A 15,935-nucleotide genomic window follows, 5' to 3' on the forward strand; every position below is an offset into this window, starting at 1 on the left:
TAGATGACATTTATATATATATTTTAGTTTTATTTGGTTATTATTTTCAATTTTTTTATACTATTAAAAAGATGATAAGTTTTTAGAAAAACATGTAATGTGCTTGGATTATATATATATGATTTCTTAGTATTATAAGATTAATATTTATTTTTTATTTTAAAAAGCTAGAAATGTTATATGAATAATTTTTTGATTAAAAATAAAATGTATAAACTTAAATTTTAATCAAAAGTATTAAGCTCTTTATTTTTTTTATCATTAATTATAAATATTTTAAAAATAACAAGATTAAACATGAAAATAAAAACAACACTTAATCAATAATATATGATTATAAACACAATCATTTGATATTATAATTCAGATATATATATATATATATATATAATTATGATGTTTCGTTTAGTTTTTAAATTATTTAATTTTATTTTAATAGTCTTTAAATTATTTAATTTATAAATAGTGAAAATATATTTTAAATAATCAATATTTTTAATTAGGATAAACAATCTATATTTCTAATTAAGATAAACAATATATATTTTCGAAAATAATCAAAATATTCATTTTGTATTTAAGGATGTATAAAATCAAAGTTGCTTTTTTAATATACACAATATATATTTATCATTTAATTTCATGTTGTGGTATCTAGAATTTAGTAATATAAGTGATTATTTTAATGTTTCATGTTTTTTTAGTATATTAACTTTATATTATAGTATCCTATAATTATTTTCATGGAATTATTGTCATTAATTACTTTTTATATGAGAATATAGTATCCTATAATTATTTTCATGGAATTATTGTTATTAATTACTTTTTATATAAGAAATATTATCATAAAATTGTTGGTATCAATTACTTCTTATATTTTTTTATAAAAAATAGTTAATAAACAACCACACTACATATTAAAATTTTTTTTATATAAAATTAAAATTTTATAATTCAAAATGTAATATAAAAAAAGATATCTTGATTTTTTGAATTAAATTGATTATTTGTAAATATTTTAATATAAAATATAAAAAAAAATTTCTCTCATAAGTTGTTCAATAATAAACGTAAAAATATAAAAACTGCTTCTGCTTGGCTAAGATCGTCTTTCGGACGTAAGGAAACATTAGAGGCATTGGAAGGATGAAATTACGGAAATTATTTCAATTGGTTTTCCTTGATAAAGTGATGTGTCAACTGACATTTGCGGATAGCACAGAGATGGCTGTCCTCACTGTTGGTTTGACAAACTGAGTTTGATAGGTTTTCCACCTTTTGAAAAAAAAAAAAAAAAACAAAAAAGCAAATAAAAATATTTCTTAAACAAAAACTTCACTACTAAGCCTCCACAAAGGCTTTTTCAGTGCCCATTATCCACGAGCTGCAAAGTTTAGAATCCCCGGATCCAAAGAATAGAAATCTTCCATGACACAAAAGTTCAAATCTTCGACGCACGACCAAACAGAAATTGAATCCAACCGTAAAAGCTTTGGATCTGATACCTCGGATGTACAGAGGTCAGTGATTTGCCTTCTTTATCGAGTACCCAGTTCAGGTTCAGGGAGTGCTACACCATTCTCTTCTGTGCTCTGTTATTGCTCATTAACGTCACTAGCAATAAGAAGCCAGAGGGAGGTGAAGGTGCTCGGGGTGGGAAGAATCTGGAGAGAATGGCGGCGGCAGCAGCAGGAGCGACGTCATTGTGGTGGGATACGGAGAGCTGCTCCTTGCCATCTTACGTCAACCCTTACGTCGTGGTTTCCATGGCCTCGGCTTTACTCCGCAATTTTAACATCGTCACTTCAATGGTTAATGCCGGAAGAGGCTGCAGCTCCCTTGATGACCATCACTTCTCTGCCTATGCATTCTTCAAAGAGACAGAGACGGAGCTTCATCAGACGCTTATCAACTCTGGAATCCGACTACACCAACTCCCTCCCGGTCAGCACATTCATTGCGCTAGCTTTTATTACTTTTTCTTTCATTAAACCCTCATCAAATTATTGATTTTCTTCTCCCTAGGGTTTAATTCATCTGTAAATCCGTTTGATTTGTGCTCCCCGCTTAATTAATCCGGGTGCCTCCATGCAATCGAAGGATGGATGCAAATTCTAATCACGAGTTATGGCCAAGGTTCATCCACCCATGTACCCATTAGTTGCTTTGTTTTGGCAATTCATATGGCTTTCCCTTGTTGGCTATCTTCTGACTTGCCGGTACTTGTTCAGCAAATGGCATTAGCTCGCTTGAATTAAATCATGTTCGAATTAAGTTTCCCTTTCATTTCTGCTGTTGCATAACTTGTACCTCTACATCTCTTTTTCTTTTCAGGCCTTTTTAGGGGTGGCATTACATTGATTTGGAGTTTTTCTTCAATTGTTGCCCGCTTTTGTGAATTGCGATTTTCTATTAAATTGGTGCTGAGATTGATTTTAGGTTATGAATAACAGGCAAGACTAGCAATGAAATGGAGAAAGTGATGATGGCGGATGTTCTTCTGTGGGCGATGGATACGCCACCACCGGCTAATATTATCATCATCGTTGGGAGCGTGGATTTGTGTTACGTGATTCAGAAGCTCCGGCAGAGATCTTATAATGTTTTCTTGGTCTGCCAGTCTATGAGTATAATGCCTCAAGGCATGTTGGGTGGGGTTAATGATTGTTTGGGATGGTTATCTTTTCTCAGGTCATTACAGAATGAACATCACCAACCACACGTTCCGGGAGGAATTAGTGTCTATGATCACACTTTATCTAATACTTCCTTTCCTGTTGCTTCAAACTCTATTAGCAATAGAGCGATGGAAGATTCAAATACTGCATCCTATTTCAATTACAGTCAGGAGAATTTATTCTGCCTGCAAACCTCCCTCAGTGGTGGACGGGATGGTACATGCTTTCTTCCATTAGATGAAACGGCCGGCAGTAGCCCAGTGCTGACAGAGCCTGGTTTCCATGGGCATTGTATTAGTACAGAGAAACCTAGGAGCCCTGTATCGTCAGCATCATCTATAGAAAATGAGGGATCGGGTTTATTGGAGGAATTCAAAGCATGGCTGGCCGGAGTTGTCAACGGCATCGAACATGCAGAAAACGGATACAATATTTCTCACATTCACATGGATTTCGAGAAAGCAACCCGAAAGATTCTGGATAAGGAGTTGCTGGGATTTTCAAATATCAGAAATCTTGTAGATGAATGCAAGGATATTGCAGTGCTCAAGGAAGTTAGGCAAGGATGCCATTTTGCTTTCCCTCCTGAACTGAGTACACAGAGAAACCTAGTGTCTTTGCCAGGTGGATTGAATCGAAATCCAAGTCCAGAAGTTAAACAAAAAGTGAAAACAGACCCAAAACTAAAACAAAAAGCTTCTGCAGAGGACTTCAGGGAATTCATCTCCCAAATGCTGCTGGCTGGCGAATTCTCACAGGGGTTTGTGTTGGGCCGTCTGCGTCATAAATTTGAAGAGCAGACTGGAAAGGTTCTTGATGTCAAGCATCTTGGATACAAAAACCTGTCTAAACTTGTTGCATCATACAGTCACCTTCTATCGGTGGACAATGCTGAAGTCAGACAAATATTTCCCTCAGGCTTTGTCAGCGAAGCGAAAGTAGAAACGGACCGCCCTTCGAGTGGTGGAAGTGGCAAGGAACTGTTAAAAAACAGGGTTTGGGAGGAAACTTTATTTAACAAACAATTGCCTTACATGAACTCTGAAAGTGAATGGCTATCATCTGTGACTACTGGATTAGAGGCATCAGTGAGCTTTAGTCCTTATAGAGAAACAAATAGTCCTGCTTTCCAAGAGTATAATAGCATCAAGTCAGATTCCTCAACCACTTCTGGAGGATCTCAAGTTAGTGAAAGGGAGGGCCATTCTTCTAATACAATCAGCGACACAGTGTTGTTCCATGGGGAATTAAAAGGATCTGAATTTATCAAGCAACATGTGTCCACTCTTCAGTGGCAGAGCAATGATCCCATTGAGGACTCAGTCAATGCCAAATGCCTAATGGCAGAAACCATGCAAAACATGACGCTAATGAAGGAAAATGCAATTTTTTGTGGAGAACCCAGTATTTATGCATGCACACTGGGTCTTCCAGATTGGAATTCTCCACGGTCTGAGTCTTCCAGCTCAGAAACACAAGCAAGTCATAACAGCCGTCTTGCTGATCCACTTCACAGCAGGAGCAGGGGAGAAAGTAGCACTTTTTGTGTAGAAGACTTGAGGTATGGGATAAGATTCGATTGCAAACAAAATGAGGTAACTACACAGAATAATAACCCCTTGTCTTCAACAGGTCGAGTGAATTGTAATCTGAGTCCAGAATTTAAACCCAAAGCAGAAACATACCCAAAACTAAAACAAAAAGCTTCTGCAGAGGAATTCAGGGAATTTATCAACCAAATGCTGCTGGCTGGTGAATTCTCACAGGGTTTCCTATTGGGCCATCTACGTTGTAAATTTGAAGAGCAGACAGGAAAGGTTCTTGATGTCAAGCATCTTGGATACAAAAAGTTGTCTAAACTTGTCGCATCATACAGTCACCTTCTATCAGTGGAAAATGCTGGCACTACACTCAGTCGAATATTTCCCACAGGCTTTGTCAGTGAAGCTGTGCCCAGCAATCCTAATAATACAGCAAGCAAAGTAACCCCCATGAACACCAACCTTGATCCCACTAAACTGAAAGCAAAAGTAGAAGCAGACTGCCCTTCGAGTGGTGTAAGTGGCAAGGAATTGTTACAAAACAGGCTTCGGAGGATCATATATTTAACAAACAATTTCTTTCCATGAACTCTGAAAGTCAATGTTTACCATCCATGCCTACTGGCCCACGGGCATCAGTGAGCTTTAGCCCTTACAGAGAAGCAAATGGTCCTGCCTTCCAAGAGTGTATTGGCATCAAGTCAAATTCCTCAAACACTCCCAGAGGATCTCAAGTTAGTGAAAGGGAGGGCCAATCATCTGATACAATCAGTGACATGATATCCTTACACAGAGAACTAGAAGGATCTGACTTTGTCAAGCAACACGTCTCCACTCTTCAGTTGGAGAATAATGACCCCATTGAGGACTTGGTCAATGTCGAATGCCCAGTGGTAGAAGCCATGCAAAACATGAGTCTAAAGAAGGAAAATGCAATTTTTGGTGGAGAACGCAGTATTCATGCATGCACTCTAGAGCTTTCAGATTGGAATCCTCCACCGTCTGAGTTTCCCAGCTCAGAACCACATGCAGGTTGTAACAGCCCTCCTGCTGATCCACTTCAAAGAAGGAGCAGGGCAGAAAGTAGTGCTTTTTGTGCAGAAGACTTGAGATATGGGATAAAATTGGATTGCAAACAAAATGAGCTAAATTCACAGGAGAACCCTGTGTCTCCGCCAGGTGGAGTGAATCTAAATACAAGTTCAGAATCCAAACCGAAAGCAGAAGCAGACCCAAAACTAAAACAAAAAGCTTCTGCGGAGGACTTCAGGGAGTTTATCAACCAAATGCTGTTGGATGGTGAATTCTCACAGGGTTTCCTGTTGGGCCATCTACGTCGTAAATTTGAAGATCAGTCAGGAAAGGTTCTTGATGTCAAGCATCTTGGATACAAAAAGCTGTCTAAGCTTGTTGCATCATACAGTCACCTTCTATCAGTGGACAATGCTGACGCTAGATCCTGTCGAATATTTCCCACAGGCTTTGTCAGCGAAGCTGTGCCCAACAATCCTAATTCCAATACAACAAGCAAAGCAATCTCCATGAACATCAGCCATAATCCCCCTGAACTGAAAGCAAAAGTAGAAGCAGACTGCCCTTCAAGTGGTGTAAGTGGCAAGGAATTGTTAGAAAACAGGGCTTGGGAGGAAAATATATTTAACAAACAATTGCCTTACATGAACTCTGCAAGTGAATGTTTACCATCTATGACTACTGGCCCATGGGCATCAGTGAGCTTTAGCCCTTATGGAAAAGCAAATGGTCCTGCCTTCCAAGAATATAATAACATCAAGTCAGATTCCTTAAGCACTCCTGGAGGATCTCAATTTAGTGAAAGGGAGGGCCAATCTTCTAATACAATCAGTGACATGATGTCCTTCCATGGAGAACTAGAAGGATCTGATTTTATGAAGCAACATGTCTCACTCTCCACTCTTCACCTGGAGAATAATGACCCCATTGAGAACTTGGGCAATGCCGAATGCCCAGTGGTAGAAGCCATGCAAAACATGAACCTAAGGAAAGAAAATGCAATTTTTTGTGGAGAACCCAGTATTCATGCATGCACACTAGGGCTTCCAAATTGGAATCCTCCACTCTCTGAGTCTCCCAACTCAGAACCACATGCAGGTTGTAACAGCCCTCTTGTTGATCCACTTCAGAGTAGGAGCAGTGCAGAAAGTAGTGCTTTTTGTGCAGAAGACTTGAGATATGGGATAAGATTGGATTGCATACAAAATGAGCTAAATACACAGGAGATCCCGGTGTCTTCACTGGGTGGAGTGAATCTAAATCCAACCTCAGAATCTAAACCCATAGTGAAAACAGACACAAAACTAAAACAAAAAGCTTCTGCAGAGGACTTCAAGGAATTTATCAACCAGATGTTGCTGGCTGGTGAATTCTCACAGGGTTTTGTGTTGGGCCGTTTACATCATAAATTTGAAGAGAAGACAGGAAAGGTTCTTGATGTCAAGCATCTTGGACACAAAAAGCTGTCTCAACTTGTTGCGTCATATAGTCACCTTCTATCAGTGGACAATGCTGGCACTGAATTCAGTCAAATATTTCCTGCAGGCTTTGTCGGTGAAGCAGTGCCCAGTAATCGTAATTCCAATACAACAAGCAAAGTAACCTCCATGAACACCAACCACGATCCCATTAAACTGAAGGCAAAAGTAGAAGAGGAGTGCCCTTCAAGTGGTGTAAGTGGCAAAGAATTGTTAGAAAACAGAGCTTGCGATGAAAATATCTATATCCAACAGTTCCCTTACATGAGCTCTGAAAATGAATGGCTTCCAGATATGACTACTGGATCACAGCCACTAGCAAATTTTAGCCCTAGAAAAGCTGATAGTCCTGCTTTTCAAGAGTGTGACATCAAGTCAGATTTGGCAAGCACTCCTGGAGTATTTCAAATTGGTGAATGGGAGGGTCAGTCTTCCACCACAATCAGTGAGACAGCATTTTTTCATGGTGAACAATCTGATTGTATCAACCTTGTTTTGGCACTGCAAAGGGATGACAATATCCCCATTGAGGAACCAGTCAATGCTAAACACCTGATAGCAGAAGACATGGAAAACAGGAGGCAGATGATAGAAAATACAAGTTTTTATCGAGAGCCCAGTATTCCTACTTGCACAAGGCTTCCAGACTGGATTCTTCCACCGTATGGCTCTCCCAGCTCAGAATCACAAGTGGGTTGTATCAGTCCCCATGCTCCAATGCAAAGCAAGGTAGAAAGTAATGCCGTTTGCACAGAAGACTCGAGGGATAGCATAAGATTGGATCGCAAACAAAATGAGCAAAATACAAAGAGTGGAGGGGACGAAGAGAGGAGTATTCGTATGACTAGTGCTGTTTCTTCGGCAGGATCAATCATTCAAGTTGCTGGAAGAGGTATGCTTTTGTCTCTCTCTAGTTCACAATAGAGCTTGCGAACTGATATGAAAGTATTACCTACCAAACAGGGTTTAATCTTGTTTGAATTGGACTGTGCAGGGCTAAAGAGCATCTGTGAGCTCACAATGTGGAGAAAGAATCGTTGAAATGAGAAACAGGTTATGAATTCACAAGAAAACTTGCCTGCTGATATGAAAGGAGTATTATAAATACCAATTCAGGGTTTAATCTTGTTTGAATGGCAGGGCTAAAGAGCATTTGCGAGCTCACAATGTGGAGAAAGAATCGTTGAAATGGAAAAACAGGTTATGAATGGAATTCGGATTCAAGTATCAGTTGAATGTATCCATGGTTATTATATTCAGAAGTAAAATGCTTTATCAGGTGCAATCCAGTGCTTGTGGATGCCAATATAGTAGGACAAGGTACACTGTTGTAAAAACAAAAAATAAGGCATTTGAAAAATGAAGGAGAACAAAAATAATGGATATGCCTTGGGTGCTCAACACAATGTCTATGAAATGATTGAAATATTTTGATGAATTCTATTCATTGTTTTGTTGTTGCTAAAAATATTTCTTTTCACATGTAAATATCTATCTCACTTGACAGGCCAGAGATGAATAACTCCATGAATTAAAAAACTTTATTAATGTGAGTCATACCTAAATACATTGAGAAGTGACCTTCAGTTTTATCTTCCAAGAGGTTCAAATAACTCTTCCTATTCACCTACTACTCTTCATATTGCTCCTAAATTAATATTTACAATATACCATATAATCCGAAGGATTAGGCATCTAACATTTCCCCCCTTAATCCGCAGGGGTGTTTGTAAGTCCAAGTATCCTTTTGAAATTTTCAAACTTTTCTCCGACAAGTGCTTTAGTGAAGATGCCTACAATTTGTTCACTTATGGAACTATGTATCAACTGAATGGTCTTGGCCTGTACGTGATGTGGAATCAGATGGTACTTCGTGTTGATTTGCTTTGTTCGATCATGGAATCTATGATTCTTGGCCAATTTGATTGCAGAATTGTTATCAATCAAAAAGGGGTAGCCTTTACTTGTTTCTCTTGCAAATTGTCTAGTATCTTCCAGAGCGACACAATCTCCTTTGTTGCTTCTATAGCAGCCACATATTCTTTGTCTGTAGTGAAATGCGCTAGAACAAACTGTTTGCATGATTTCCAAGAGATTGCCGTTGATCCAAGACTCATTAGGTATCTTGAAGTAGACACTCCATTCTCCTTATCCCATTAAAGTTTGAATCTGTGTCCAACTAGTTTGATGTCCTACACCTTAGAGTATTTCAGCTCAAAGTCTTGAGTGACGAGTCCCTTCATGTACCTTAGAACTCTATTTGCAGCACACCAATGTAATTTCACAAGGTTTTTACATGAACCTAGAATGGATTGCAATTGAAAATAAAATATCAGGTTTGATAGTAGTAAGGTAGATAAGAGTCCCCCCCGCAAGGTGCCTATATATAGTGACTAGTTGCATCCTCAAATTCATTCCCTTCTTTTGATGTTAGTTTCAAATTTTGCTCTATTGGAGTAGAGAGAGGATTACAATCACTTTCAACAACTCTCCAATGCACTTCATTGGGAGATGAATACATACTTTAGATCCAGAATTACTTCAATACCCAAGTAGTAGTGAAGAAATCCTATGTTTCTCATCTCAAAACCAATTTTCAATTCTTTCTTTATGGATGCAATATAGGTTTCATTGTTCCATGTTATCAAAGATTATCCACATTCACTACAAGATATACAACAATTCTACCAATTTTCTTGGCAAACAAAGTTGCATCATCAAGATTAAAATGTTTGAAATTGATCTTCAAATGATGCTTAGTTAGCTTCTCATACCATATGTGAGGTGCTTGCTTTAGGCCATAAAATATTTGATGAGCTTGCATACCTTTTGTTCTCTACTCTTCACAACAATCCTTCTGATCAAGACATTCAGACATTCTCTTTCAAGTCTCCATTTGTGAAGGTTCCCGTCACATCGATGTGATTTATCATCCACCTATTCTATGTTGCCAAAGCCAGTGATGCATGAATTATAGCCCATTTTATTGTGAGGGAAAAAGTCTCCTCATAGTCTATGCCTTCTTTTTGTGCATGTTCTTTGGCCACAAGTCTTGCCTTATTCTTGTCAAGTGAGCCATCTAATTTGTACTTGTTTTTGTAGACCCACCTACCACCAATTGGTTTGGTTTTAAATGGAGTATCCACCAACTTCCATTTTCCATTCTTGATGACAACATCATATTACTACATGGGTTCTTTCCACTCATCATGAAAAACAACTTCTTCAAAGGAAGTTGACTCAATGTTAGTAGATAAATTCAATTCACAATCAAATGAAACATGCTTGTTATTTACATTATTTGTGTTTGAATTAGCTACAACACCTCCATCTTGCCTTGATGAGTTTCTAGTTCTTGTCTTTCCAACCTTATCAAGATGAACACTTTCAAGTGTCTTTATGAGCCACTTTGGAAATTTTTGTGATGGTCTATATTGCTCCGTTGATTGAAATGGTATTGTATTCCCATCAAGATTAAACCTTTCAATCGCCTCAATCACAGCATCCAGTTGGACTCCTTGTTCTAATGAAGTGACTCGATTTTTTTCATGAGGGGGAGATACACTGCAAAAGGAGATTTCAAAGATTGATCCAAGATAGGAACCCCCCTTTCAAGATGTAGAATCCCATCATCAAACTTATGATATATCTTTATGCGGGTGAATCTATCTAGATGATCAAGCTATTGCTCAACAGTCTTGTTATTCTAGGTTGAGTAAAAAAATCACATCTCTGGAAAGAATGAATTTCTTGTTACCTCTTTGTAAAGACAATATTGAATCCTTACACCAAGTTTGTTTCTTTTCTCCTTAGGAACTATATAACACCCCATTTTATAATTGTAAACATGACTTTTATTGCTAGAAGTGCCAACATGGATATTTTGATACCTTTTGAATTATATAAATGTGTTTTATTTTAAAATATTGCTACAGCTGAGTAAAGGGGGAATGCCTGCACAGATCTGATGCCATGAGAGGGAGCTGTGAGGGGGAATTGAACAATCTATTACGAGAAGAAATATCTTTCCCATAATTAATTGCCCAATTTTCTCATTTTCCCAGAGATTAGTGAAGAGGGAATTGGTAGTTGAACTACGAGCTTCTCACTGTTATCTTTCCCATAATTAATTGCCCAATTGTCCCATTTTCCCAGAGATTAGTGAAGAGGGAATTGGTAGTTGAACTACCAGCTTCAACACTGTTATGAGAATAAAGGGGAGTGGGACGGGAGTATCTCGAAAGTATGGGCAAAGAACCCTTTTGAAGAATTTGGAATTGACCCACGAAATTTTGATTTTGACCCACTAAATCTTGGCCCAAAAGGCAAAGAGTGGAGTGTTCTCATGTGCAGAGAAGAGGGGGGTGCACACGGATGGGTCTAGAGACGAAATCTGGGTGAGAATTTGTGCCAAAAACCCTTCTGTATTCCCGTTCGAAGAAATCAAGCGTAAGAGTCTTTACCCCAAGCTAGAAAACAGGGCTATGCATTTATGGGTGTCTAGCTGAGTGAGCATGAGGGTGCCGAGAGGGGAGGGTGTTGAGGGACTGCTGGGGTAGAGAAAGACCTCCCTTTTGTTGTGCAAACTAGTTGTGGTGACCATTGTGACTTTGAGCATGCTCCCTTATTGAGTGGGTTGAAAGATCGCTTGTTGATCTCTAAATGTGAATGAGATTTTCTTTTATATTTCTACTTATGTCGATTAATCGAATTCCCCCCTTATGACATCATAATCTGGCTCGGGGTAGCCAACTATAAAGGAAATTAATGCATAGTTGAGTCTATGGTTGGGTGGAGAGTGGTTCATCCTTCTCTAGTCTTTGAAAAATATTAAATCAACTTAGATAAGTGTATTTATATTTCAAATCTGTAATTTGTTATCTACTTGAAGTCAGGCGAATATTGCTAAAAAAAAACTGTGAATTTGAGTTTTATTGCTTGCTGAGCCGAACTTTGATCTCATGGTTGAATGTTGCCTCTTGAAGGGGATTAATTTAACCATCCAAATTTAACTTTTAAAGCGAGTAACGCTGGTAATGTCATGGCTCTAATAAGGCTGTTGTAAGGGTATTTTATCGCTGAAAGAGCAGAGGAATTTGACCTCTTAGTGCTTTTTAGACAGCCATGATGATTGGCTAACAATAAAAGACCCTAGTGGATTTCAATTATGATGGCTGGGTTTTGCAGTAGCTAGGCAAAAGAAGCCTTAGACAGGCTGCCTGTCCCATTGGCATCACATACCTAATTGCAAAAGAAAACTCAATCATTTGTAATGGATATAAATGTGGAAAGTCCTCGCAGAACATCTGAAAATAATTGTTGAATTAAATCACTAACGAACATACAAATGTGTGAAACTGGCTATGGATGTTGTTATAATCTTTGGGTATGTTATGCAGCATGATGCTAGGCCATTTTGAGAAGGCACAAAACACCCAAGAATTATTGTCATTTGGGAACTGTATGTGGGTGTTGTCTTTTACTTACAACTGATAAGATCTTTGTAGGATTATGTTCTTCTGGAAGAGATTTCGGTTGTTGCATTTTTTTCCTCCAAAATATCATGGGTTGTGCAACCCTGAAGATGACACATCAAGAGGAGAGAAAGAACCTATTCAAGACTTGCTGGCCATAAAGTAAGCCGACCTTTATCGTTTTTAGTTATATTCATTGATTATGAATGATTATTTTGTTATATTCGAATAGAAATAAACGAAGTTTTGACATGCCTCTGAAGGTTTCATAATACTCTATTTGATGAACTTTTATATGTAAATGAGGCTTTATACATAAAAATATTAAATAATTCTATGCAAACCTATGCTCCAAGATGCTAATGGATTAACGACAAGAGAGTATTTGAATTTCCTAACGTCTTTAATGGGAAATGAGGATTTTTTTTCCTTTTAAAACATGGGTTTGCGTTAAGTTTTGGGAGCAAGTTTTCCCATTTCCCTTCAATTTATGGAAAAGCTAGTAATTCCCTTAAAATAGTGGGAATCTTAGATCTCCCTTAATTTTCGGAGGGCTAGTAAATCTCCTTTTACGAAGAGAAATTTCCATGTCCGAACGTAAAATTTTAGTGTTTCTACCTCAGTTAAGTGGTGTAAAGATTCATTTATTGGAGCATAGGTTGCGTTTAGTTTTGGGAGCAAGATTTCCCATTTCCCTTCAATTTATGGAAAAGCTAGTAATTCCCTTAAAATAGTGGGAATCTTAGATCTCCCTTAATTTTCGGAGGGCTAGTAAATCTCCTTTTACGAAGAGAAATTTCCATGTCCAAACGTAAAATTTTAGTGTTTCTACCTCAGTTAAGTGGTGTAAAGATTCATTTATTGGAGCATTAGGTTTAAAATGGAAATTGAGAGCTTGCGTATGAGAACTTGGGAGCATGGAATCCTCACATGGGATTTGGAATTTTAACAACTGTAAAATCAACTGAAAATACTTATAAAGAGATGAGAAGTAATATTCGAGTATTGCCTTGAATGTGTATACATATACTTAAATATTTTGTAATGTATGCATGAATTTGCAGAAGGCAAAAGAAAAGCTCAATGCAAAGGATGAAAAATAGACGAAGCATGGAAGCAGATAAAGGTATGTTTTGGATGTTGCAGAAGGGAAAATGGAAGTTGTGGAATTCCGGGTTCAAATTGAATGACGCGGAAATAAGGGTGCAAATTGGTTGTCGCGGAAATGCAGATGCTGGATACATGAAGCTCCTTTTGAAATTTCCATTCTTGCAAGCAAGAGCTTCGTAACATAGAAATAGACAAGTAAAAAGGGTTGTCGGGGTAAGTAATGTGGGAGAAGTCATGCAGGGGTAAAGTTTTGCATGAGAGTTCTCTTGAACCCACATTGGAAAATGCAGTGCAAGAGCTTCGTAACATAGAAGGAACATAGAAATAGGAACATGGAAATAGACCAAGTAAAAAGGGTTGTCGGGGTAAGTAATGTGGGAGAAGTCATGCAGGGGTAAAGTTTTGCACGAGAGTTCTCTTGAACCCACGTTGGAAAATGCAGTGTCATAAAAAAAAGGTGGATATTAAAATATTATTTATTTTGGAAGTTTGGCCAAGATTTTAATGTGAACAAGAAAAGGTACATGGTAAATGTTTTACAGAAAAGTTTGAAAATTATTTTGGGAAAATGATAATAAATTGGGGTTACATGTATTACCTCTAATTTATGTTAATAAAGTGATATTAATGGATAATTAATTTAATTTGGGACAAATTTGTATTATAATGATTTAAATAATTATAATCTTGAGTAATTGGAGATTACAAAATTAATTTATGAAGAGGACAAGAAATGACATGGTAGGGCTAGGTGGCCTTGGTGTCGGTGCTTTGGGGTGATGCATGGACTTGGGGTGTCACATCATTTTCCACGCGTCACATGTATGGTCATATTAATGTGGTGATGGTACAATTGTTTTTGAAGGCCATAACTTTGCACCTCAAGCTCCAATTGAGGTGAAATTGACATAATTGGAAAGCTCTTGACATGTAGAAGATGATGGTGACATCAGAATTGGGGTTTGATTTGAGTAAAGAAAAGTGAAAAGTTATAACCTCCACTTCCTTAAGTGAAGGTGTGTTACCAATTAAGGCATAATAGATGGAATCAAAGATCTTGGGACGCCTCACCAAAGCAAGGCAACCATACCACATTTCATAAGGAGTCTTGTCCCTTGGAGCATGAGATGGATGTTGAAAATGGTAGCGAAGAAGGTTTTCTTCACTTGTGCCTTAGTCAAGAAAGACCCTGAGGTGCTTCCTTTTGTCAAGTATGAGTTTGTGGAGATCAACGAGTTAGTAGATTTATGCATGGAGTTGGAGGGTCAGTTAACTGGGTCTCCAAGTGGCAATTCAAATTAGGGATAAGACGAGTTGGGAGCTTCAGTTTAGATTGAGGCAAGGACAAGTTATAAACTCCAAGTTATGATTAGAGAGAGTTCAGTTCGAACTCAGGTAACCAAGTCAATCACAATTTCAGTTCCAAAATTTCACAATTTCACAACAAAGGCACAAAATTCAACAATTGTTTTGTGTTCAAGGTTGTGAGACAAGACAATAGCTCACAAGTTTGTGAGAGGGTGCTCCAGTTTGTGTGTGAGAGAGATGCCTATTGTGGATGCATACATTGAATTAAATTGTAATCTTGTTAGTAATTTTTCTCACACTGTCCTTTGAAAATGCCCGAAAGGTTCATTCTTTGTATATGAAGGGATGGTTTTGGAAAATCATAAAATAGTTTTTTTTTTTTTTTTTTTTAAGGGCAATTCTTATGGCATCATTGCTCTTCTTACATGGGGCGAAATGTGTTTTCTTTGAAAATTATCAACAACCACAAGGATAGTCATTACCTCTTTGTCTTCTTGGCAATCTAAGAGCAAAACCCATGCCAAAAACTCCCCATGGTCTATTGGACACCAATAATGGTGTATACAATCTTGTGTTTTGGCTTCTTCCCTTTGCACATGGAAAAACTCGACAACCTTCCACCCATTTATTCAAACTACTAGAAACTATGGGCTAACAATATTTTCTTCTACTAAAGATCTTGTCTTGTCCACTTTGACAAGACCACCCAAGCCACCACTGTGCAACTCTTTGACGAGGTTTTCTCTCTCATTGATATTTTTGGAATATACTTCTAATTTCGAAACAACAAACCTTCTTGGTTGAAATCATCCAAGTATATTGTCCTATCTCTACTTCATAGTTGTTTACAAGCCTCCCATGCCTTTAAAAAATCAACGTTTCATATACCTCTTTCAAGCCTTCAAACTCACTACCTCTATGGACATCTTAGTTACCAACATTGTTCTTCAACTTAATGGATCAACAACTCTATTGGACTTTCCACTCCTATGCTTAAGCACAAATGAATAGTTTTGTGTTGGAAACTACACAATGATATTGAGAGGGGGGTGAATCGGCATCACTTAGATTTTAATTCTTTTCACCTTATTAATCTTAAAAGTAAAACCCCATCACATATTTAATCATCAACATAATGCATAATCATGAAGATTAAAGTGAAAATTCAAACTTGAAACTTGAATGCTTTTCAAAGAGTTCAATTTACAACCACTTGTGAGGACACCAATCCTCTGTAAACACTAACTTACAAATATTGCAGGCTCCAACCTGTCAAGAAGATGAGGACACCATTCCTCTATAAGTACCAAT

The 15,935-nt window shown here is 37.5% G+C and overlaps 2 protein-coding genes across 3 annotated transcripts; both read left to right on the top strand.

Moving 5' to 3' along the window:
* The first annotated feature begins 1,349 nt into the window (after positions 1–1,349).
* LOC149165752 (uncharacterized) lies at positions 1,350–4,877 on the top strand. The gene is made up of 2 exons (XM_089432381.1): positions 1,350–1,947; positions 2,457–4,877. Exons 1-2 carry the CDS (start codon positions 1,677–1,679, stop codon positions 4,808–4,810), a joined length of 2,625 nt encoding a protein of 874 aa, XP_089288507.1. The 5' UTR covers positions 1,350–1,676; the 3' UTR covers positions 4,811–4,877.
* Positions 4,837–8,177, top strand: LOC149165753 (uncharacterized). Of its 2 annotated transcripts, XM_089432380.1 has the most exons (3): positions 4,837–7,624; positions 7,727–7,785; positions 7,873–8,177. In XM_089432380.1, exons 1-2 carry the CDS (start codon positions 4,837–4,839, stop codon positions 7,771–7,773), a joined length of 2,835 nt encoding a protein of 944 aa, XP_089288506.1. In that variant the 3' UTR covers positions 7,774–7,785; positions 7,873–8,177. The 2 variants fall into 2 exon arrangements, with proteins under 2 accessions (XP_089288506.1, XP_089288505.1); XM_089432379.1 differs by having other exon boundaries at positions 7,727–8,176.
* Positions 8,178–15,935: the final 7,758 nt, after the last annotated feature.

Source organism: Pinus tabuliformis, chromosome 5_1, assembly GCF_031772625.1.
Source record: "Pinus tabuliformis cultivar Carrire ecotype Pingquan chromosome 5_1, CPIR1, whole genome shotgun sequence".
Lineage (NCBI taxonomy): Eukaryota > Viridiplantae > Streptophyta > Pinopsida > Pinales > Pinaceae > Pinus > Pinus tabuliformis.